At 42.6% G+C, this 22620-nt stretch overlaps 3 protein-coding genes across 7 annotated transcripts; 1 reads left to right on the top strand and 2 right to left on the bottom strand.

Moving 5' to 3' along the window:
* Positions 1–2877: 2877 nt before the first annotated feature.
* LOC127760683 (bZIP transcription factor 12) lies at positions 2878–6240 on the top strand. The gene is made up of 4 exons (XM_052284981.1): positions 2878–3812; positions 3908–3979; positions 4734–4763; positions 5673–6240. The coding sequence occupies exons 1-4, from the start codon at positions 3195–3197 to the stop codon at positions 5751–5753; spliced, it is 801 nt and encodes a 266-aa protein (XP_052140941.1). The 5' UTR covers positions 2878–3194; the 3' UTR covers positions 5754–6240.
* A 253-nt stretch (positions 6241–6493) lies between these two features.
* LOC127760682 (uncharacterized) lies at positions 6494–11131 on the bottom strand. 2 transcript variants are annotated; one of them, XR_008015119.1, is made up of 15 exons: positions 11025–11131; positions 10760–10945; positions 10597–10662; positions 10236–10301; positions 10075–10150; positions 9045–9122; positions 8831–8928; positions 8594–8667; positions 8177–8267; positions 7941–8098; positions 7711–7753; positions 7491–7556; positions 7179–7240; positions 6993–7070; positions 6758–6822 (listed from the first exon to the last, which is right to left on the bottom strand). XR_008015119.1 is itself a non-coding variant. In XM_052284980.1 (13 exons), exons 1-13 carry the CDS (start codon positions 10856–10858, stop codon positions 6730–6732), a joined length of 1086 nt encoding a protein of 361 aa, XP_052140940.1. In that variant the 5' UTR covers positions 10859–10960; the 3' UTR covers positions 6494–6729. The 2 variants fall into 2 exon arrangements, 1 of the variants encoding a protein (XP_052140940.1); XM_052284980.1 differs by lacking the exons at positions 7179–7240; positions 11025–11131 and having other exon boundaries at positions 6494–6822; positions 10760–10960.
* A 109-nt stretch (positions 11132–11240) lies between these two features.
* On the bottom strand, positions 11241–19114 carry LOC127760681 (tyrosine--tRNA ligase 1, cytoplasmic-like). 4 transcript variants are annotated; one of them, XM_052284976.1, is made up of 11 exons: positions 18790–19114; positions 18508–18612; positions 18281–18440; positions 16377–16660; positions 16164–16251; positions 15533–15638; positions 15274–15356; positions 14501–14646; positions 14160–14264; positions 13230–13289; positions 11241–11898 (listed from the first exon to the last, which is right to left on the bottom strand). In XM_052284976.1, the coding sequence occupies exons 1-9, from the start codon at positions 18957–18959 to the stop codon at positions 14174–14176; spliced, it is 1233 nt and encodes a 410-aa protein (XP_052140936.1). In that variant the 5' UTR covers positions 18960–19114; the 3' UTR covers positions 11241–11898; positions 13230–13289; positions 14160–14173. The 4 variants fall into 4 exon arrangements, with proteins under 4 accessions (XP_052140936.1, XP_052140937.1, XP_052140938.1 ...); XM_052284977.1 differs by lacking the exon at positions 16164–16251 and having other exon boundaries at positions 16394–16660; XM_052284978.1 differs by lacking the exons at positions 11241–11898; positions 13230–13289 and having other exon boundaries at positions 14501–14594.
* Between the last annotated feature and the right edge of the window lie 3506 nt (positions 19115–22620).

Genomic DNA, 22620 nt, shown 5'->3' with positions numbered 1-22620 from the left:
ACGTCGGCGCCACCTCGGCCGCGACCGGACCGACCGACCAGGCCAGCCGCCCCTCCGTTTCCCTCCCCGTGCGCGCGGTCCACCGCGAGCCGTGAGGCTACGCGTGGGCCCGCCGCACCGCGCCCTCCGCGAACCGCGCGCATGCGCCGCGCCTCCCTCCCAAAACCCTAGCACGCCCCGCGTGCACCTCGCTCACGGTGAGCCGAGTCGCTGACAAGCGGGTCCCACCCGGGACCACGCGGGATAGACCCGGCCCACCGGCTCTCTCTCTCCTCCCCGCCCGCGCGCGCGCCTTGGGCCGCCTTCTTGGGCCGGCCGGCCCATTAAGCTCGGCCGAGCCGCCCCTTTCTCTCGGGCCGCGCCCTAGCCGCCCGAGGGAAGTCTAATTTCCCTCCCTCTTTCTTTTCTTTTCTTTTCTTTTTCAAAAAGGATTTAAATAAATCCTTTTCCTTTAGACCAAAAATCCAATAATCTTAGAAATTCAATATCTTCCCAACCGTAAGTCCGTTTGACTCTGTTCAACTTCCAAAATTCCTCAAATCTCGAGATCTATCTAATGGCACGCTTGGAGGTCAATAATAGGGCTTTATTTTCGCCGTTTGCTGAGTTGTCCCATTTCGCGTGTAGTTTCGGAGCCCGAAGATCCGCAGTGCGAGGATTTCGAGGATCAAGCTCAAGATCTCGAGCAAGGCAAGCCACCCTTGAACATTTTGAGCCTATATTTGAACTTAATTATATTGCTTGAAAAATATTATGCATAGGTAGGATTGCACTTAATCTGTTTACACCGTCTGCAAGGCAGACCGGTGTGCCTACCCAACTTATTGCATCTGATCCTTCCATTGTTAATTGTTATACCATGTTCCCTTGTAACCACTTAGTTGCGCCTCGGTAATCGTGCACTCTGCACAAGTAACGACGGTTGCCTTCAAACTTAAAATCCGAGAAACATCTTGGGTAAAACATGGGTTTTACAAAAGACTTGGAAAACCCGACACTTAGGTCGGTGCTTGCGAACCTAAATGAATTTCCAAAATCGCGGACCGGGGAACGTGCCGGGTGTACGGTTTCCCGCTCTTGCACTTAAGGACCGTTTCCTTGGAATTTCATCCGAACATAAGACAAGTACGACCACATGGGTGGAATGGGACACCCCTGGCTGAGTAATTAGCTAATCAGGGGAGCCTTGATGCCAAGAGACATGTGGATTCGCCGGGGTGGTGTCGGGGAGGACCCCTAGGCTTCTTGGCACAGTATGGTCTGGGACCTAATCTGGTGTTGGTCTGGGACCCCTCTCGTTGGCATATGGTGAACCTGTGTCGGCTTTCGAAATGCCTTGTCATGAAAGCCTTAAGGTCTCTAGTCGTGGCCGTTCTGCACGGGCTGGATGATCCGGGTCAGTAATGTCGTGTGGGTAAAGTGTACCCCCCTCTGCAGAGGTTTTTAAACTGTTCGAACAGCCGTGCCCACGGTCATGGGCGGATGTGAGGTGATTCCTAGCGTAGTTTTGTTTGACTACTGCCTTGTGAAATTTGCTGTTGTGGAATGGGTTTGATGTTTGGAAAATCTGCGGCTGATGGGATCAGCCAGGCCCGGGTGGCCGTTTGAAAGCTGTTGGCCGGGTGCCAATCTTGATCAATTCAAAAGACTGATACATTGCACATACTCCGACCGGACGAGACGCACTGTCTCATCCGTGTCGTTTGAGAAGCACTCACTTAGTTGTTTCAGAAAAGAGTTCAAATAAAATCAATTGAAAAAACAACAGCCTTTCCTTGAAGCCTGCATTAAATACTTATTTCCCATGGCTTGCTGAGTACTCCCGTACTCACCCTTGCTCTATATAAATAATTCCCCCCCAGTTGCTGAAGAAGATGAAGCGGATCCCATTGACGAGGAGTTCTTCCAGGAGCAAGCCGGCTACGATGAGTTTTAGGGTTTCGGCCTAGTTCCCAAGTCGCGCCTGTGATGTTTGGTCCCAGTCTTGGCTTCCGTTTCCCTTTTGTAATGCAGTTGTGAGTTCGGGATCTGTCCGCAGCCCAACATGACTGTACTCCTACTCTATAATAAAGAGACCTCTGTTGCTGTGATATTCTGTCTTCCTGTGATACCAGCACTGTTTCCTGGGACTGGTATCGATTAACAGGTTAATTTGGAGCGTCACGGGCTAGTTCCGCTCGGGACTAGTTCGGGGCGTGACAGGGGGTAATGGATAAAGGCTGTGTTTATTTGTTTTGGCAAAAAAATTTTGATGTATACAGACACACATTTGAAGTATTAAACGTAGACTAATAACAAAACAAATTATAAATTCTGCCTGTAAACATCGAGACGAATATATTAAGCCTAATTAATCAATCATTAGCAAATGTTTACTGTAGCACCACATTGTCAAATCATGACGTAATTAGGCTCAAATATTCGTCTCGTAATTTACATGTAAACTGTGCAATTGGTTTTTTCATTCACATTTAATGCTGCTATGTATGTATCCAAATATTCGATATGACGGAAAAATTGAAAGTTTGAAGGTAATTAAACACAACCAAAAATTGCAAATGGATAAGGCAGTTACTTCTAGAGTCCTTGTTCCAGATACCTGTACCTTATACAAGAAGCCACAGTACGATCCAGCAGACAAAGCCCCCACACCTGATCCCATCTTATCTCCTTCCTGTTTACCCTGCACGGCACCCATTATCCAACTTAACAATCCAATGGGCCGTCCGTCCGTCCCGTCCCTGACCTGCCTCCCCCTGCCGGCGCGGCGCGGCGCGGCGGATTCCATCAAAACCAAACCAGTCTCCGAAACCTCCCCACCATTAACCTCTAAACCATAAAGTCCCCCCCGTCTCATGTCGTCTCATCACTCACTTATAATCACCCCCATCCACTTAATCACGCTCTCAACGCTCCTGTGTCACGTCACGTCACGCGCGGCTCCGTAATAAGACCACCAACCTCCTCCTCCCTCCCACGTTTGGAGCTCTCGTCTCGTCTCGCGGCCTCGAGCCCTCGACCAACCAACCACCCGCTTCTTCTCTCCCGTCTCCCGAAACCTCCGAGAGCTCAGAAGAAAAAAGAAGAAAAAAAAGTGAAAAAAAAAAACTGGTGGAAACTGGAAGGTTTGCGGCGGAAACGAGGGGGAGGGATGGTGGCGAGGAGGGCGTAGGCGGGGGGTGGGGGTGAGGCGGATGATGGCGTCGAGGGTGATGGCGTCGTCGTCGCCGTCGCACACGGCATCGGATCTCGCGCTGTTCGCGGCGGGGAGGGGTGGGGGCGGGAGCGCGGGGCTGGGGTCGATGAACGTGGAGGAGATCCTCCGCGGCATCTACGCCGACATGCCGACGCCGGCGCTGCCCCTCGTCGGCGGTGACAGGCCGATGTCGCCGCTCCCGGTGCCGGATGTCGCCGCCGCGCCGCGGACGGCGGAGGAAGTCTGGAAGGAGATAACTGGTGCGGGCGTCGCCGCCGCCGCCGGCGGCGTGGTGCCCCCTGCTGCTGCTGCTGCTGCTGCCCCGGCCGTCGTCGCTGGCGCTGGCGCTGGCACCGGCGCGGAGATGACGCTGGAGGACTTTCTGGCGAGGGAGGGCGCGGTGAAGGAAGACGAGGCTGTGGTCACCGATCCCTCGGCGGCCAAGGGGCAGGTGGTGATGGGGTTCCTGAACGGGGCAGAGGTCACCGGAGGCGTCACCGGCGGCAGGAGCAGGAAGAGGCACCTGATGGATCCGATGGACCGCGCCGCGATGCAGCGGCAGAAGCGAATGATCAAAAATCGCGAGTCGGCGGCGAGGTCACGGGAGAGGAAACAGGTGGGTGTGGAAACTGTGCATTTTTACAAGCTTTCGTTCGCCCTAGGAATTTGAGTTATACTGAGAAGGCTGACGTCTTCTTTTTGTTGGTGAAGGCCTATATTGCTGAGCTCGAGTCGCTGGTCACGCAACTCGAGGAGGAGAACGCCAAGATGTTCAAAGAACAGGTACTTCTCCGAGACCCCGACATTTCTCGTGTGCTTGTTTGATGTTGGAAACTTGAATGTGGGGATTCGTGTGTTGAGAATTGAACCGTGTCTCCATTGTTTATTGAGCTTAAACTTGCAGAAATGTTTCTGTTAAATCTCTAGGTGAGTAGGCATGTGACCATGAACATGTTAGAACTGCAACAGAGTTGGGCTGTGGAGCCAAAATGAATTGCAAGTAGTATTCGTTTTTGTTAGCCATCTGCTTAGGATGCCATTTGCCGTGGTAAATTTTTTAAAGGAAAATGCTTCGCATACAACAATCATATACTAGTGCACCAAGCAGCACACGCTGTTCGGCTGTTCGGTACAGCGGCCACGCTACAGCCAATTGCTACACCAAGCAGCACAGCCGCTGCACTAAGCTTGCTGCCGCACAGCGCTGCATCAAGCAGCCGAACACGGCATATGCATATTAAAACTCATCTCATTCGCTGCCTTTGATGTATTCTCGCTTTTCCTTCTTGGAAAAGGTCTCCCTATAAAATTTGTAGTGTGTACAGAAGTTGTCTGAAAGAAGTGTTATTCACTATACTCACCTTTTGTTCTTGTCTCCATTTCCCCTGTCCATTTTAATTTAGAATTTCATACTGTGCCTACACGGTTACGGCTGGATTGTGCATGACTTGCTTATAACTAATCAAGGATGGCATAAGTTACTCTTCTTGGTCTTCTAGCAATTTCCTTACGATAAACTCCCTCGCATGTGTTTCAGGAGGAGCAACATCAGAAACGACTTAAAGAGGTAAGCTTTGTAAGATGGTGTTGCCTTTAATTATCTAGTGCTTTAGAGCATTTGTGTTAAGTGCCATATCCCAAAAAAAACTTCACCCACAACGCATGCCCTGGAGGGGAAAAAAGAACATCGTCTTGTGAAAATCTTGTAATCAATCCTGGATCAGCCTTCATATAGGAACATACAGTACAGAACACAATACTGGGTAAGTATACACTGGATTATTCCGTATTCGTTGGATATGATACTCCAAACAGGAGATGCTTTTTAGCCTTCCCACTAGCCTGCACCAAGTGGCTTGGCAAACAAACAATAGGTGATGCTGACACCTTTCGATGGCATCAGCACAAGTGCACAACACATGTTGAGTTTTGAGATTGTCTACCTCATCCATTTCTTTCTTGGGAGCCTGTTCAACTCATTATAGATGCATTGCATGTATATATGTCTGATTAAAAAGGCCTGAACCTGCAGTTCCGTGCTTTTCCACCACGGCACAGCTTGCCAGGTTGAAGCAGTATATAGTTATAAATTGTCTTCTTTTGTCACTATCAGGGAGGTTGGGTTGAGAGGGAGATGCTTTGTCAATTTGGTTGTATAAGTTGCATCGTAGGCACAGTTGAGCCCACATCTTGCTTAGGAACAGTTCGCCTCCATTTGGCTTTGCATACTATAGTTGTCTTCCATTTAGTTTTCAGCCAGCATAGGATTTCAGATTTCTTCTAATTTTGCCTTTCCTGCCTGGATTGTATATATTGATTTATATATATCTTGATGACCTGCCTCTCATCGTTGGTGCAGAGGCCGAATTCCATTATCCAAAAAAAAAAAAATCTTTTGCAAATCTATATGCTCATTAACTCATTCATTAGGTTCATCGATCATGCTTATCTGAAGAAATCTGTTTACTTTATGCAGCTCAAGGAAATGGTTGTTCCAGTCATCATTAGGAAAACGTCAGCACGAGATCTTAGAAGAACAAACTCGATGGAGTGGTAGACGTGAGCCAAGCTCAGTTGCCATCCCCATACAGTTTATGTAGCATTTGCTCCTGTTTTGTCAATTCTTCTGTTTTATCGGCAGTAGCCTAGTTGCGGTGAATACATGAGTATTTAGGTGACACGAAGCTTAAATGTCTGGAGTCATATGCTACGGAGGGGAGAGTGCGTACGAGCTACAAAAGCAATCATATGTGTAGGGAGGGGAGAGTGCATATGAGCTATAAAAGCCATGTTCCAATTTGTCGCGGGAGTGTATTCTGTCCCATTTGTTGTCTGTTTCATTTTCAGTTTAACAATTAGGTGTAGTGAGGAAGAATTACGAGTACTGAGTGGTACTAAACAGGGAGACTCTAGGTATGCTGATATGATATCTAGTTAGGCATTACTTCTGATTCTCTGTTTGGTGCCACGACTCAAATTGTCTGTACATACACGTTGGATGTAAAGTCACATTATCAAGTGAAATCATGATGTATTTCCTCCAGAATTTTTTTTGACTGAATTTCTTACAGAATTTGGGATGGCTGAAGTACTATAGCGAAAGGCAGAATCAGAAAGATACAATCGGTGACATGTGACTGTACTTTCAGGTCGAATTTCGTAAGCCAGCGCAGCTCTTTAGCGTATTTTGGAGTATTATGATTCTGATTAATTGGCAATCATCTGTGACGTAAAATTCAAATGATTCGTTAAGGGTAACTAAATGTTACAGTTCATATATAGTAAATTAGAGTATGGTTCCTCTCGTGAAGTGCTTCCAAAAGGCCCCCTACTGACTTTTTTTTTATATAAAAATGGGGGCGGAAAAGAACATGATCAGTTGCATCAACACACCAAACATTAGCTACAGAAATTCTAATGCAGATGAAAGGGTAAGTAATCACTGTCCATCCTTGATTCAGTTTGGGCAGGAGACGCTAAAAGCACCTCTAAAAACGAATATTGGCTTCTTGCTAGCTTCCAGCCGTCAGACATTACCCGATTACTGATAGACAATCCTGCCTAACATCAGCAACGAAGACACTTCCAGATTCGCACCATCCAGCCACAACATCTGTATTCGCACACTGCAAGTTCGCCAGCAACGTCGTTAATGCTCTCATAGGGGCTAGCTTAACAGGGTTACAGGGAATATATATCGCAGCAAGATTTTGCCGATGCACACAAAAACATTATACTATAAGTTATTAATGCGAGAGGCTAGCTTGCTCCCACTTATAACAGGACTAGGGATTACCTTTGAAAAACCCAACCAATTGGAGTCCCCTCGAAATGAGAAAGCTCGCTCGTTTCCCTTCCAAAGTCCACATGTAATCTGCAGTGAAATTATACGTATCAAAGAATAAATGTTTACATCACAAATCACAAGCAAAATAATGTGCTCATCAACTATGGTGTAACAACAACTAATTAAGTTACTCACTAGACTAAATAGTCCAACGTGAACTGCAGCCTTGTGCAGAAGAGTTAACAGCCGTATATAATCTATTAAAAAACATATATCAAAAGCTGCTTCCAGAGAAACAATTATAGTGTTTTTGTCTATGTTACTGAAATTCACGTGTGAAATTGGCAATGAGCACATGATAAGCTAATGCATAGCTGATGTTCTTAAAATTAAGCATTCTATCTACCTAAACACAGGTTGCCACCATGCAAATGAAATTAGTCGCTAATAACTCCGAGATGCATAGAATTTTAAGCGAGCTTGAAAAAAAAAATTTATCCCACATACCTCATAATCAACACCTTGGACATAAATGAAAGATTCATCAACTGATGAAAATGAAAGGCCTGTAATCTGTGTAGGAAGGTAAATATTTTATCACATCATGGAACATTTCACCCTCAATGCAGGTATTATGATTCTTCTATGAAGAACTGTGGTTGAAATTTAACTTCTTTATATCAGCTACAGAAAGCAATGTCACAATCCGGGCTAAAGTAGATCGAACCTCATACTTGGAGCACCCAACCCATCTTGACAAGGCTGACCACCTGCATACAATAGCTCTTCAATTAAATCCAGATTGATCCACGGTGGTAACTTCTATTATAATCTGAGTATCTTGTTGGTACCAGATACAGAAGTACAAAATTAAAAGAAATACAAATTACTCCAGGATAGCAAGGACATGCAACTATTCATCGGATCTTTCAAACTAAAAGAAGCAAGCAACCCAACCTGCGAGGATCATAGATGGTTACAGTACGATCTGTTCCACCAACAGCAATTGGTCCAGAAGGAGAACTACAGACAGAGTATATGATGCCTCCAATAGGGCCAGAAATGCGGTGTACGCATCCACCATTATTGCTCGTTCTCAAGTCCCATATGCTCAGCTGCAAACTAACCGCCATAAGAAGAGAGTACAGAGAAGAAAGTTTATACAGGGACGGTGGATTGATTTTGAGTCTAACCTGAGAACCTTCAGCGATTGCTAGCATTGAACCACTTTCATTCACTTGTGGCATGCACTGGGCAAAGCTAAATGAAGATGGATACCATAACCTGCAGTTTCAATTTTTTACATGCTAAGTCAGAAATATTTTGACATTACAAATAAATTTCAGCATGCATATACTAGAAGATATTATACAGTAATTATAATATGGTCATATGGATGCTGATAGATGGGGGTTATCTGTTTCATTCACAAGGCTTACTTTGAATATAGCAAGGCAAAGGTCAGATATAACCCATATGGATGTTAATTTTTCGTTTCATGTAAAATCGCAAGTGGTCGATACATTGTGCTTTAGCAACTTTCAAAAACAACAAAGTCAGTCAGACAATAATCTGTCATGAAGGCAATATCCTAGTAAGAGGAAACTTACGTACGTAAACTGCGAACATGAATGTCCTGGTCGTAGATATCAATGCACTTACACAATTCACGAGCAACAGCTACCTGGAAAGAATATAAGTTGTACCCGGTTATGTGGTAATGCAAGTGCTCTACATATTGATGCTTATGCTAAAAGTATAAAAGCCAATAGGAAATGCACTGTCCCTGTGTATAAAGTTTTTGCTAACAAAGATAACATGTGGATTTTGTTTGTAGGCAATAATACCGTGGATTGGTGCATTGGACTAAAACATAACCCAGCCCAACTTCCTTCTCCGACACCACAATCACGAGGTGGTACTGAATAGGAGGCCCTGTCAATGTCTGAGCAAGTTTAGTAGCGATATGTTCATACATCGCTAATGAGAAAGATGCAAATATGGGATTTCTTTCATGTTTTCAATTATCCATGCCATGTTGAAGACAAGACAGAAAGTTACCATCAGCCACCGTATCTAACCGAGATACAATAAGATGACCATAAGAGTCAACTGTTCCAAGAATCAAACAGCCATCACCTGGTAAAGTGGTAATGCCACAAAGAAGGGTGTGAAATAAACTGTGGAATATGTGCCGTTTTAATTTTACCAAGACTAAAAGAAGAACAAACTGAAAGCCGAATTGGAATTGATAAATAAATTTATTCGGTAAATTACAATATAAACATATAATTTTATCCTCAGCGCTTAACAACCTTGCTTTGTGTATAACTGTATATATCGTTCTAGTACTTTGCCTAGTGCCTGTGACTGGCAATTGCATTTACAAACCTAAGTTAGAACCAACCAAATAGTCAACTCGTATAGCAAATCCAACAAGCTAAAATTAAAATGACAGATCACTAAAACTGAAATGGCTAGGAAGTTACAGGCGCATGAGACAGTGCTTGGTGAAAATTAGTACTAGTTGCCAAGCAATTATATTGAAGCAAGAGCAGTTACTATAAAATTTCCTCAAGATATAATATAATTAAATACTCCCTCAATTCCAAAATATAAGGCATAACCACCCTAACCCAAAGACCAAGAAAATAATTATTATCATCTTGTAGTTTGGATCATCCTAATAAATACAATGCATGCATCCAATAGAATTAGAGAACATGAGAGTGGAGGATTTAAAAAAGTAATAATTTAATGGAGAAGGGGTAATAGTTAATTGCCTACATGCATGTATGCCTTATATTATGGAACATCTAGAAAAAGTAGTTGTGTCTTATATTATAGAATGGAGGGAGTACAATATAATGTACGGTCGTTGTTTATGCTCTTTGTAAGCCATAGTTTCAGCAGGCAAAGCGGAATATGCCAACTCAAACAGAAGAGTATATATCAACATATTCATAACAGGTTTTGATGGCTATTTCAGCCTATGTTATGTTAAGTGAACAGCAGAACTACTGAACTACAATATTTTAATCTGCGAAATAAGAGATGGTTCTATATTGTTGTGAGATACTGAAGATTGCACCTTCACCCTCTGCAAGAACTACACTCTGGATCTCTGAACGATGTGGGCAGCGATCCACAACTGACGAGCTTATGACCTTTCATTTAGCAACTGAATGTAAGAGAGCAATCAAGGACCAAAATCGTAAAATGGAAGTCCCTATGGAAGCCTAGAGTTTGTACCTCTGCATTGATAGGAATCAAGAGGCTCTCCTTGCCCTTGGACAACATCTCAACCTCCATGGCTATCTGTTCAGCTCCAAGATGAAAGAGAAATGGGAATCAAACTTGAGAACCGCATCAAATTACTTCCCAAATGTAATTACACGCCAACTACCACCACCAGCAAAACCAAAACGAACAGGAGAGCTATGTCCTTAAATTCTCTCGCCATCCTGCGCCAACCTGCAAGAGCGACTAAGAACTAGACAGCCCGCACGACAATTCCTGATCCCACAGCATTCGTGAAATCGTGACCCCTTGCCGCGATACAGTTGTACGAACAGAAAGGAACGAGGAGCCAGTACGAGGGTGACCTCCTCACCTCAATCTTGTAGACGCGGCAGCCGGAGGCGAGGTAGGCGGAGCAGGAGGAGCCGGCGGCATTGACCTGCGAGATGGGGGGAACCGAACAGCGCGAATCCTCAGAGCCCTGGGTTTAGGGTTTTGGAGGCGCGGCGCCAACGAGAGAGAGGAAGGACGCGTACGTGGACGGCGAGGCGGGTGGGCTGGAGGCTGCCGGGCGAGGGGTCGGAGAGCAGGGACGGCGGCACGGCCGCCTTCCGGAGGCTCCGCGGCGCCAGCATCGCCGCCGGCCGCCGCAGCTCTCTCCCGCCGCCGCTATCTCCTCCGTCTTGGGTGGGACCGCCTCACCAACCGACACGGCTTCACCACTTCACAAAATCACACTAACTCCTTGTAAAAAAACAAAAAAACAACCACACTAAACTCCCCCCATTCAAAAACACTAACCGGAGATAGTAATCTCATGATAAAGATGCTGGAAACGTCTCCCGAACTGCGCCCATCTTGCAAAAGGATACTGGTACAGTAAATAGGTCACAGTTTCCCAAGGATTTTGTTTGTTTTTGTTCTTTCTTCGCTTATGTGCCAAACAGTTTCCCAAGGATTTTGTTTGTTTTTGTTCTTTCTTCGCTTATGTGTTATCTGCAATGCGATTTTTGCAGGAGGTTCTTTAAACCAGAAAGCTTTGTAGTGCTTGGAAGAAACACGTTCTTTCATATGTTGCTGTTCACGAATCGAAGCCAGAGCCTGGAGCGCCGGTTGCTGATCTAGTGTGGAACAAAGTTGGGTTACACCACACTTGCCCCTTTCTGGTTTGCCGGGTTTTGGTGCGACCAGAGATGTAAGGCGATGACTCGTACGCTTTCTTGCGGCTACGCATTTGTAAAGTAAAACGGCCGATTTTCCAGTAGTCCCAAACTTTCGCCGAACAGAATGTCCCTAGTGCACATGCTTTCACGAAACCATCCTGTCGGCTGCCGCAACTTTGAACTTGCAAGACAGCAAGAACACAATTTTCTGATTCAAATGCAATATTACATGGCACAGCGTTGGAACAATGACATTAGTTTTGAAGCTCTTATAAATTATTAGATGTTGCAAACTGGCACCCCAGATTTTTTCTTTTAAAAAAAGAGAGATTCTGGAAGTGTTAGTACATGGCTCAAGGTGACCAATGATCTTTAGGTCTAGGATTTCTCTGCGACCGAAATATGGACATCTGATCATCAAACCACCCTGTAGTATTCTGTATTCCTGCCAAAAAATTCCGCGATCCAAGTCTGGGCATCTGATCATCAGATCCTTAGATCTTGTAGTATTTCTGCCCAAAGAAAATGAATAAGAAATGACAGGAGGGTTACATGATTGATACAACTATAATATACTACTACGTAGCGTTTACTTCTTTAAAGACACGACTGTTTGTTTTCATATAAACACCAGGGAAAAGAATACTGCTGGGAACTTCTAACAGATCATTAGATCAACAACACATGCAAAATAGTGACTTTTGTGAAGATAGCTCAGGCAGAGTAGAGATAAAACCTATGCCTTTCCTGTGCTACCTCCTGTTATTGCTTTGCAGATTTTCAGTTGGGGAAAAAGAATGGTAAATTTACAGAATGGGACATAGAAGGATTATTGCATATCAGTCGTGGACGAAAAGTTTTTCTCTCGCAATATAATTTCATATTTATTCCATTGCCTTTTATCTGATTAAGAATGGTAAAGGTGGAAAGAATTGAAAGATTGTATAGACATGTCAACCAGTCATGTACAGTACTCGTGAGCTTAACGGAATGTAGCATCTATGTTGGTCATCAGATAAGGTATCATTTTGCTGTTCCTATGAACTTCACGCAATTAAGAATTATAGAGAGATTGAGGGACAACGATTGTATAAAGGGTAGTAATCTGTTGGTGTTTACTCTTCCTAAGAAGTCTGATGGTGATAATAATCATAGATAGCTTTCGTCCTGCAGATCAATTTGGGAGGACCAAATTGCAGGTGCTTGAATATGTAGAGTAGGTTAGTATTACTCGAGGCAAATAATTAGCTTCAAAATCAGTTGTCATATATTATGTCCACGGTGCCGTTAATTTTCTGTCTCCTTTTATTTATTATACTACTGTTTTCACTCGATATCCAGAGACCATCACTATTCTAAACAGGTCGAAAGCTAATGTTACTCTTTTTTTTTTTGCTTCATCATTTGCATCTAAAGTAATAATTTGTTCTACTTTCCTACCAAGGATTGCATCTTTTTAGAACCAACTCTCTTCAAATCAGTTCTAGAAAGCAAAATGTCAGTCAGCTCTATATAATATAGGTTCACTTATAAAAATGTTATACATGGCATAATATCGAGTTTCCTCTTTCTATCTTCCAGTAATGTGCAGGGTGTTTCACTACATTTTCATTGCTAACAATCACAATCCTATATATCCTACAGTAACAGAACCCAGCCCAACTCATATTATGCAAATGATGAAGATAATCATCCACAAGATAAACCCCTAAATCATCCACAAAATAATCTGTAGGCAGTAGGCTAAGAGTTCAAATGAGATGTTTCTTAACAACATAACTATATGAAACAGCGTTCCAACTCTCTATGAATTGCAAAATAATAAAGCTGGTAGAAAGTATACCTCAATGCCTTCCAGTGCTTTTTTGGCTTCAGCATTGCTTTTGAAGTGATCATAGACCGGCTTCAAACCAAACACATAAGGTAAAACCATTTCAGAATAAAATATTGTTTTCAGTAAGAACAATGGCCGAAAGAAATCAAGCACACTCAAATAAACTATTCCATCCGTTTTATATTGTTTCTCCTTAACTGCCATGTGCAAAATCCCAGTAATAAGTCTAAGAAAGAGTTAATGAGAAATGCCCGTGTATGACTGCATGCATGCTATAATTATTTAAATTCTTTTACATCATCAAAGTAGGATACATCATTGGGAATATTGTAATAACTACACTCTTACTTTACTCAATAGAAAAATATATTAAAATGACACCTCATGAGAGAAAGGACAACACTGTGAAACAGGGCATGCTGCTGTGCAAATATGTACACTGTTTCATAATATATTATTTCTTTCATGTTAGAGCAACTTATCAAGAACAGGGGTTACTGTCAGGAAAAGAATTACTGCATGTGGTGATCCGTTGGAATAGTGAGCCACATTCTTGAGAAGTGAAAACAAATAGTACTATTTTCTTTTTTCTATTTTGTTTGGTGAGGGCTTCATTGCTAATGCATGCATCTTCTTGCTCCTTTCGATATGCAATTCCTAGCGGAATTTCAGTCCACAATTGAACCTAGATTTTGGAGTTAATTCTTTCGAAAAAATAAAAAAACAGCATGTGGAGCCAGTTGTTCATCTTAGGCCTTCCTATGTGAAGCATATAGATCTTAGCAGTAGAATTTGTAATAAACCCTGTATTGGGCATCTTCCAGGTGAGACAATTTATTGATCTCAAAATTGTCAATCATAGCAAATGCAGAGAAATCTCAAAATGGCAGCACCCAGGCAAAAGAAAGATGACTGCCAGGCAAGAGAGAAAAAGGTTACCTGCAATATTTTGATTAATGAATTTGCGAAGCCAGCTTCATGTCACCAGGATGCAGAACCCCACTTACATAATCAGCAGTAAGCTCCTCCATGCTCAGGAACGTCCTGTATATTTATAGTCAATATATAGTCATCACAATGAAATGCAATGATAGTATCATCTCCTGACACTGGTACTAGCACATGGATCTTTTGTGAATGAATTCATTTAGTTGTGACTTGTTTAATGCCTGACTAATTGTCGAGTTGTCATGAACTGGATGAATGCATTCTACTGGTCAATTACATGATTATAAGCATTTGTCAGGAAACATGGAGAAGTGACTTGGAGAGAATCTTACTTGTTACCACCATCCTCTTTCTCCCGAACCACCTCAAACTTTCCATACCATGGTAAGATGATATATTTTATGTACTCCAAACATGGATTGCCTTCTGCTAATTTTGGAGGGCAGAAAGCATGTTTTATTTTTCTACTGATATCAACCTGCAATACACTAAACGTATATTGAACAGACTCATTTGTAAAACTATCAATCACAAAAACCAATGATTCCCTGAGACAAACATCAGCCAGTAAACAATATAAAGCAGCTAATGTCTGTACCTCTATGGTTAAATTGGTTGACAAAATGTTAAACAACATACAAGATAATTATATTTTTTGACCAGGCAAGATAATTAATCTCACATACAGGCTCCAACAACAAAAAGGCCAAATCAAACTGGTTAATGACACTAGTTCCTTTTTTAAAATACATAAGAGAAGTTGCTTCTTCTGAATAGATATTATGAGGTATCCATAATAGAATTAATAAAAAATCACTTTTTTTTTTACTATTCTATTCAATATATATTTGCATCTAACTGAACCATGCAAATTGTACCATTACTCTTGCATAGCCCATAGGCATGGAAAGTCAACTATTTTTGCCCATCTTCCTGAACCAAGATGGGCTACCTTACACTATAGTTATGTTGGCCTATAAATAGTGAGCAAGAGTTGCAAGAACCTTTCACTAGCTCTTGTATTAAATATTTGAAATAAAATTATAAAACAATGCAACCAATAGAATATTAACAAAGCTGAACATACTAATAACACAATACGAACCGTAGAATCATCCATGAAGATGGCTAGGAATGGGTTCCTCCTATGTTCTTCTTCAGGATATTGTAATAAATTAGGAAGCTTTTCTGAACTTTATGTTAAGGATGTGTGTCTGAGTATGCTTTGGTATACCCGTGCATGTGTGTCAGCATGTATGTGTTCGACATAAATTACCATTATATAAGGACCAAATACCAAATTAGACCACTCATCCACAATAAAACAGATTGGAATATCAACTAGATAGAACATCTAAAGATACTGTGTGACACTGCAACTGGCTTGTTCCGCCTTTTTACACGCTTGCAGTATTCTCTAGCTAACAAATTGGCCTCATGTTGATCCATGCCCAAGAGCCATATGTCAACCTGAATACAAAATGTACATGAATTCATAGATGTACATGAATAATGCTTTTAAAAAGTTCGATATAAAAACTATACGTGTCAGGAAAAATATAGAAGCATATTGAGACTACTAATTTACTGGATATGGTGGTTGCAGAATTTATTATACAGACCTGCACAGTAACAGTTTAGTGAAACTGAACACGTGCATCATCTAAACAAGAACCAACACAAAGCTATGCTATGCCATAGAAAATATAGATCAAATATGCCTCGCGCACAAGAATCTATGAGGTCCAAAATCAATGGGAAGCAAGCAAGGTTGGACTAGTCTATGACTCCATATCAATATAACTACACTTGGTGACAAACAGAGATGGTGACAAACAAACATCCTAAGGTTCAGGGGCAACGCTACATTGTATGAAGGTGGTATGCATGCACCATGGTAAATCAAGATTTTGCTAGTAAATAAACTCATATCTGTGGCATGTTACTTTGAAATTGCATAAGGTTGATATATTTCTAAAGAGGGAAAAAAATAACCTTCTGAAATAATATGGTAGCACACTGAAAAGAAAGGTAAAATATATCAGCAGCAGTGAATTCTTCAATTAGATCTCTCCCACAACACCTGTGGGTAAACAGAAATGAAACGACTTGTACATTCAAATGTTCCTTCATTTGATTTGACGACCAAATTTAAAGGTTGACAAGTAACAGTACACATTTTTACAAATGATCCAAAAAAGAATATACCTTTTTATTATACTCACAGTGGTTTTTCTTGCAACATCTATGGCAAGTGGCCAATATTCATCAGCAAGCCGACTTATTTGATCTGACAACCACACTATCTCTACCCTATCAAGGGCCATACCAGCTGCTTTCCACATCTCAATATTGTACAAGCCAATAGTCCGCATTTCACTTAGATTGCCACCAATATTACGGTTCATCTGGGCAATCCAGTCTGCCATTAGGATTTTAACTTTGCAACCAGATTTAACCATCTTATTAACAGAAAGAGTCGTTATGATCCCCTGCAGCATGAGAATAGATCAGTGCAAAACTCAGAGTGAACATCGCATTACAAACTTGAGCAATTTGTCAGTATAATTGGCATGATGGCATCATCTCAAAATAAAAATGGTTAAATGGGTAATTTAAAATAGCAAATGAATTGACTGAGTACCACTCAAACAAAAGTTAATATTTTCCACAGCCCATTGACCTACAACATCAGCACAAGAACCATCCACCCTGAAAGCTTATTATCATCAGGATAAAGGAAACAACGGTATATTCACAGTTCACTAAATTACACTTCGATCCAACCGATATTTATGGTCCAGGGAAATCCCTCCTAGCTGTATTTGAACACCTTTTGTTTGCATGAGATTGATGATATAACAGTGTATGCCAAAAGATACTCCCTCCTTCCCAAAATATAAGCATTTTTGGACTTGTCTTCGAGATGCTACTTTGACCAACAATATCTATATAAAAATAAGATGTTTTAAATGATAGTTTGCTTAATGATAAATCTAGTAACATCAATTTTACATGATTGATCTTTTTAAATTTTTTACTATTAATAGTCAAAATTAAAATTGTTTGACTTGACACTATACTAAACATGCTTATATTTTGGGACGGGGTGAGTAGTAGAGAATCTAGTGCTGATGGCTTCAGCAGTGCATTGGCAAAAAGAGCTTGGGAAATCATTAAGAAAAAAATTGACACCCTGAGCAGGAAAGATTTCACTAGAAAGTGGATTTATTAGGTAAATCAAATCGTACATACAGGTCCAAATTTTCCAAATAGTGTTCGAGAAAAGATATACAATTCAGTGGAGTAGCATGACTGCATGAAGCCAAACCAAGAGGGATCCTTAACCCAATACCATTACATAGTTATACAAGTGCCAAATTAACAACCCCACCCCCCACCCCCAATCAAAAAAAAGAAGAGGAAGAGCTTATACTGTTGGAGGAAATTAGAGATTGCGAACAAAGGTGTGGAAGCAAGTCATCTTCTTAAGAGCCCCTGCCTGAATGTCGTTAGAAAAAGACTATCAAGTAGAGTGCTAGATGCAAGAACGTCGTTAATAACAGGCATGTAGCATCTTCACCCTACGGTATTGTCAGGCCACTCCACCCTATAATCTTTCCGAATATTTCACTAATATAGGAAGACTTAAGAATGTTCTAGAATCGTTCAGATAATCCTAAGCCATCACATTTTTTCAATGAAACATGCTAGTTCAACTTTACTCCCTGTATCCAAGTGATGTAAAAAAGCAAAGTTCTTTAGTTCTTTTAAATTGCATTGCAACCCAAATGATTGTACATTTAGTTTTTCTTTTTCCATCTCCAAAGTCCAAACTTCAAGTCGTTACTGTTGTGAGGGGTTGTAAGGCATTGATGATTGCTCTCTGAAAGATAAAACCAGTCTAAAACATATTCATTCATGATTCATCAAAATTTTAATTTTTTGAAATCCATTACAGACTAAAAGTGTATTATCTTCATCAGACTATCCTCGTTCTTCCTTAGGAGGACTACAATACAGTTGATGTGGATAATTCATTCATAGAAATTACCAGTTTCAGTATGCAGAATTTAAAAATGCTACCACGAAAAATATATTCGTTCATATACCTGGGATATGCGCATAAAGGGGGTGGGATCACACCAAACATAGCAAACGGGGGCAGATTTCTTCTTTAGCAGTAACTCAAGCTCGCTGTCTTTGACACGGTCCTCCCCAATGCTCTTTAGTGTTGCGAACCTCTGATCAAAACTCCCCTCAACAGTATCCCTGGATGTAAACAATCGTAACATTACAAAGCTTGGGTCAAGATTGAAGTTCAGAAGAGCAAGGTTACCTAATAGAGTCGACGGCAGAATCGGCTGAAGTCACAGTGTTGACATTATAGCACTGCTTGCTCCAGTTTTGTTCTGAGATTAAGTCCAGCCTTGGCGGAGCTCCTCTGTAGTAGCAAAATAATCAGGTTGCGGTGAGAAAGATGTATTTTTTTTCCTTCCCCAATTTCATCATAACAACTCATGAGATTTAACATTCTTTTCCGAGCATGAGTGAGTTTATCTACTCCAACCACACCGAAAATCGATCCCACTCCTAGATGAAACAGGCACGGAGATCTTACCCGCTATTATTTTGTAGCTGGGGCCGTTCTTCGCGGAATATTTCCGGTTGTGCCGACCTGCTGTGGAGGCGACGAAGCAGCGCCGGTAAGTCGGAGCGGCGGCGCGGCGGCGTCGAGGCCGGTGTTCGCTTCCATGCTTTGCCCACAAGGCCAAACGCCCGCGCTATCATTGTCTCCGCTCCACACGGTAGCGCCAAATCATGGAGCGTCACCGACCGGCTAATCCGGTCGCAGCCTCCTCCGCCGCCGCCGACGCCGCCGCCGCCGTCGAACTCCCGCCGTCGCCTAGGGGTTTCGTTGGGTCGGGGGGCGGGCCGAACTCTCGTTTGGGTGGTCTCTGTTGCTCGGCCGTACGCTCGCCTCGGAAGTTGACAAGCGGCCCATGTACGGCCCAGGGTGTGCGTTCAGCCGGCGAACGCGTCTTGGCCCATTACCTGCTTTTTCCTCACGTGCACGATATGGAGAAAAAGTCGGTAATAAGGTCCCGTTTGTCACAGATCTAGCTCCAACTTACCTGGAGCTGGAGTTGTGTCAAATAGTCTAGATCCTCTGATTTTGGGAGCGGAGTTGGTAGAGCTGCTCCACAAAATTGTATTACGAGGGTGGAGCTGAGTTTTTGCTGCTCCACAGCTTCACTCCACCCAAAAAACCCACTACCCTTTAATTTTTTAGTGTATTTACACTAAAATGCCACTCAAATACCCCTTCCTACCCCATCTCCTCCCGTTCTCTCTCCTCCTACGTCTTCCTCGGTAGACACCAGCGGCGGTAGCGGCAGGCGGGTGGCGTGGCGGCGAGGGCCACAAGCAACGGTGGGGGTAGGTGCACGGGTGGCAGTGGCGCGGGGTCGACGCACGTGCGGTGGTAGCCGCGGTGGCGGGTGGCGCATGGGCTGAGCGGGAGCGGCGGCTACGATCCACGAGCAGCGCACGGGTGGTGGTCAGCTCACGAACAGACCGGCGCCGGCGGGGTGGGCGGCGGCATCGGCAGTGCGTGGGCTGAGCAGCAGCAGCGACACCTATCAGGTGTTTAACAAAATACCAACAAGGGACGTGGTGGAGTGGAGCTAACCAGCAAGGCAAACACTTTCTATTCCACTTCAACTCCTATAGGAGCCAGCTCTAACTGGAGTTGGAGTTTAGAGTTTGGAGCTAAACCATCAATGCTAGTAGCTTCTTACTGCTGGAGTACTACCTGGTAAAATACAGTGTGATAGTTGTTACAGCCGGATAGTATGCTTACTACTAGCAATAAGTTATTAAAATACTTTTTTTTTTGCTTTTGTATGTATAACAATCTCCTCGGATAACATTTAATGTGAACCCCGCTTTACTTACCAATTTAGGTTTTAAATATTGTGATGTCTGCTAGTAACTATTAGAGAAAATTTTCTATCTAGCATAAAAAAAATTGCTCTTCCCTCTATAGCACCCAAACTTCAAAAGTTCCCTATTGTTCCCTATTTAACACTTCCGTTAGTTTTGAGGGTGACGGTGTTAAGTAGCATGAGGAAAGACGGTTTTGCCCTTCTGTATTTTATACATTTTTTCCCTTTATCTGTTCACAGTTTTTTTTGTTCTTTATTTTTTTTCATTTAGTGTCCAGATGTCTGTACATCTTTTTTTCATTTTGTTCACAGTTTTTTTACCCTTTCTACAACTAAAATTTTTACAGAAATTTGACAGCATGTCTACAACAACAGCATATTTGCAACACAATAATGAACCAAATAAATTTTAGAGAGCATCCAAATTCACATCCTGGGATTAGCTGGCCGAGCAGGCCTAGGGATGGCCTCCCGTGCCGCCGGCGCTGGCCGTCGGTGGGCTATCCTCGCCGCCCGGGGGGTCGCCATCCATGGGGGCGGCGGCGATGTAGGGTTTTGCTGAGAAGAGCGCGCGGGTTGGGGAAAGCAGGTCGTGGTCGCGCTCTGTCCTAGAGAAAGAGCGACGAAAAAAATTCCTGAGGGTGGGTCCATGCTTGTTTTGATGGTGGAGGCTAACGGGATTAACGGAAGTGTTAGATAGGGAACAAAAATTTTGATGGTGCATAGATAGGGAACTTCTGAAAGTTGGGTGCTATAGAGGGAAGAGCAATTTTTTTTTGATGCTAGATAGGGAATTTTCTCTAACTATTATTGGCTGATACTGGGATTCATCTTACTATTAAGTTGATAAATAAACATCGTGGTTACCTTTACCCATGGTGGAGGGTGAGATAGGGTAGGGAAAACGGATGGACAATTTGTTATTTATTTTTGAAAAACTACAATTTGGTATTTGTGAAGAAGGATTGTGCATAATGGCAAATTCTGAAGAAGTGTGCGACATGAAAGAATGAAACCAATTAGTAGTAACAAACCTTTTGTGCATGTAGCTTTTTTCCTTATAGAAAACGTAGTGGTATAAGTGCAATTAACTTAAGGCATGAACACAGATGTTCTAAAAAAAAACATGAACACAGAACCGTCTCAAAGGCAGAAGCCTGGCTGAAAGAGCAGTAGAGGCTGTATGGTGCACGACAATCCGTTTGCCATTCTGCGTGTAGTTTGTACGAGTCGCCAGACGATCCCAACAGGGCAACGCAACTGGCGTGTCTCTATAGTGGACAGAAACAGGGCATTGCTACATTCCTACACTACGTGCTACCCTGTATAGCAGCACTTGCCCATCTCATTGACATTATCCCTTTTTATTATATATACCATTGAATTTATCAATATTTATACAATATGTCATCGGGTCAAGTCTTTTTTTTTTTAATTTTTTTTCCAAAATAACCTTACAAGCATACAAGATTGACAATTGATTTTTGAGAAAATCACAATTTTTTGTGTAGCCTTGTTACACAACATAGAAGAATTACAAATTTGATAACTACACAAAATAAAAAAGTTACAAACATATCCTTGATGCCAAAGTCATTGATATCGAGGGCCTATTATAAACAAGTTATTTTTTTTAAAAAAATATATGTTTAGATTCCTTATTCTTGATGGAGTAGTAGTCGCCAGCCGATCCCAACAGGCAACGCAACAGCCGTGCATGTCCCTGTAGTGGAGAGAGAGGACGATCAAAAGCGCTACATTCCTATACTACTCCTACCCCGTCTTAAAAAAAAACTAATTCTGGCTATAAATTTGGACACATATTATGTATTTAGATTTCTAGTTAGACTTAGATTTAGATTTTTTTTAATGGATGCTACGCTGAATAAATAGCCCTTTCCGATCTGAGACCCAGCACCGGCCACCACTATCGAAAGATCTCGATCGATCTCAATCCTTATCTGAAGCCACACGGCATATCCTACTCCACTGTCCACCTCAATCGTCACTCGACGACGGCGACGGCGAAATCAGGAATTTTTACTCCCCCGCCACATATGCTGATCAACGCAAATAAATGAACTAACGCCTGATTAGTGCCCAAGTCAAAGGTTTCCGTTAAGTTTATTACACGGACCCAATTCATGCATGCGCTGATCGCTGGTCGACCAAACGAGTGGAACGATCCTCCCGGGCGGCTGTGATGACTGATGAGAGATGTCGTCATGGCGAGGAAACGAACGACGCCCATCGCCAACTTGGCGACCACTCGCCCCACCAATACCACACACCCAAGCCAGCCATGATGCGAAACGAGCGGGACACCCGCTCACGCTGTCGCCTTTGCAGGTGCAGGAGCCAAGCACCCCGTTCTCCTTGGACCATCACCCATGACTGTATTTACACTGAAGTTTAGAAGTTTGGTTGAAACTAGTACGATGTAATAGAAAAGTTGTGTGTATAAAAGATTTGATGTGATAAAAAATTAAAAGTTTAAAAAAATC

The sequence above is a fragment of the Oryza glaberrima genome, chromosome 1 (genome assembly GCF_000147395.1).
Source record: "Oryza glaberrima chromosome 1, OglaRS2, whole genome shotgun sequence".
Classification (NCBI taxonomy): domain Eukaryota; kingdom Viridiplantae; phylum Streptophyta; class Magnoliopsida; order Poales; family Poaceae; genus Oryza; species Oryza glaberrima.
This window is presented reverse-complemented; position numbering and strand designations above follow the sequence as displayed.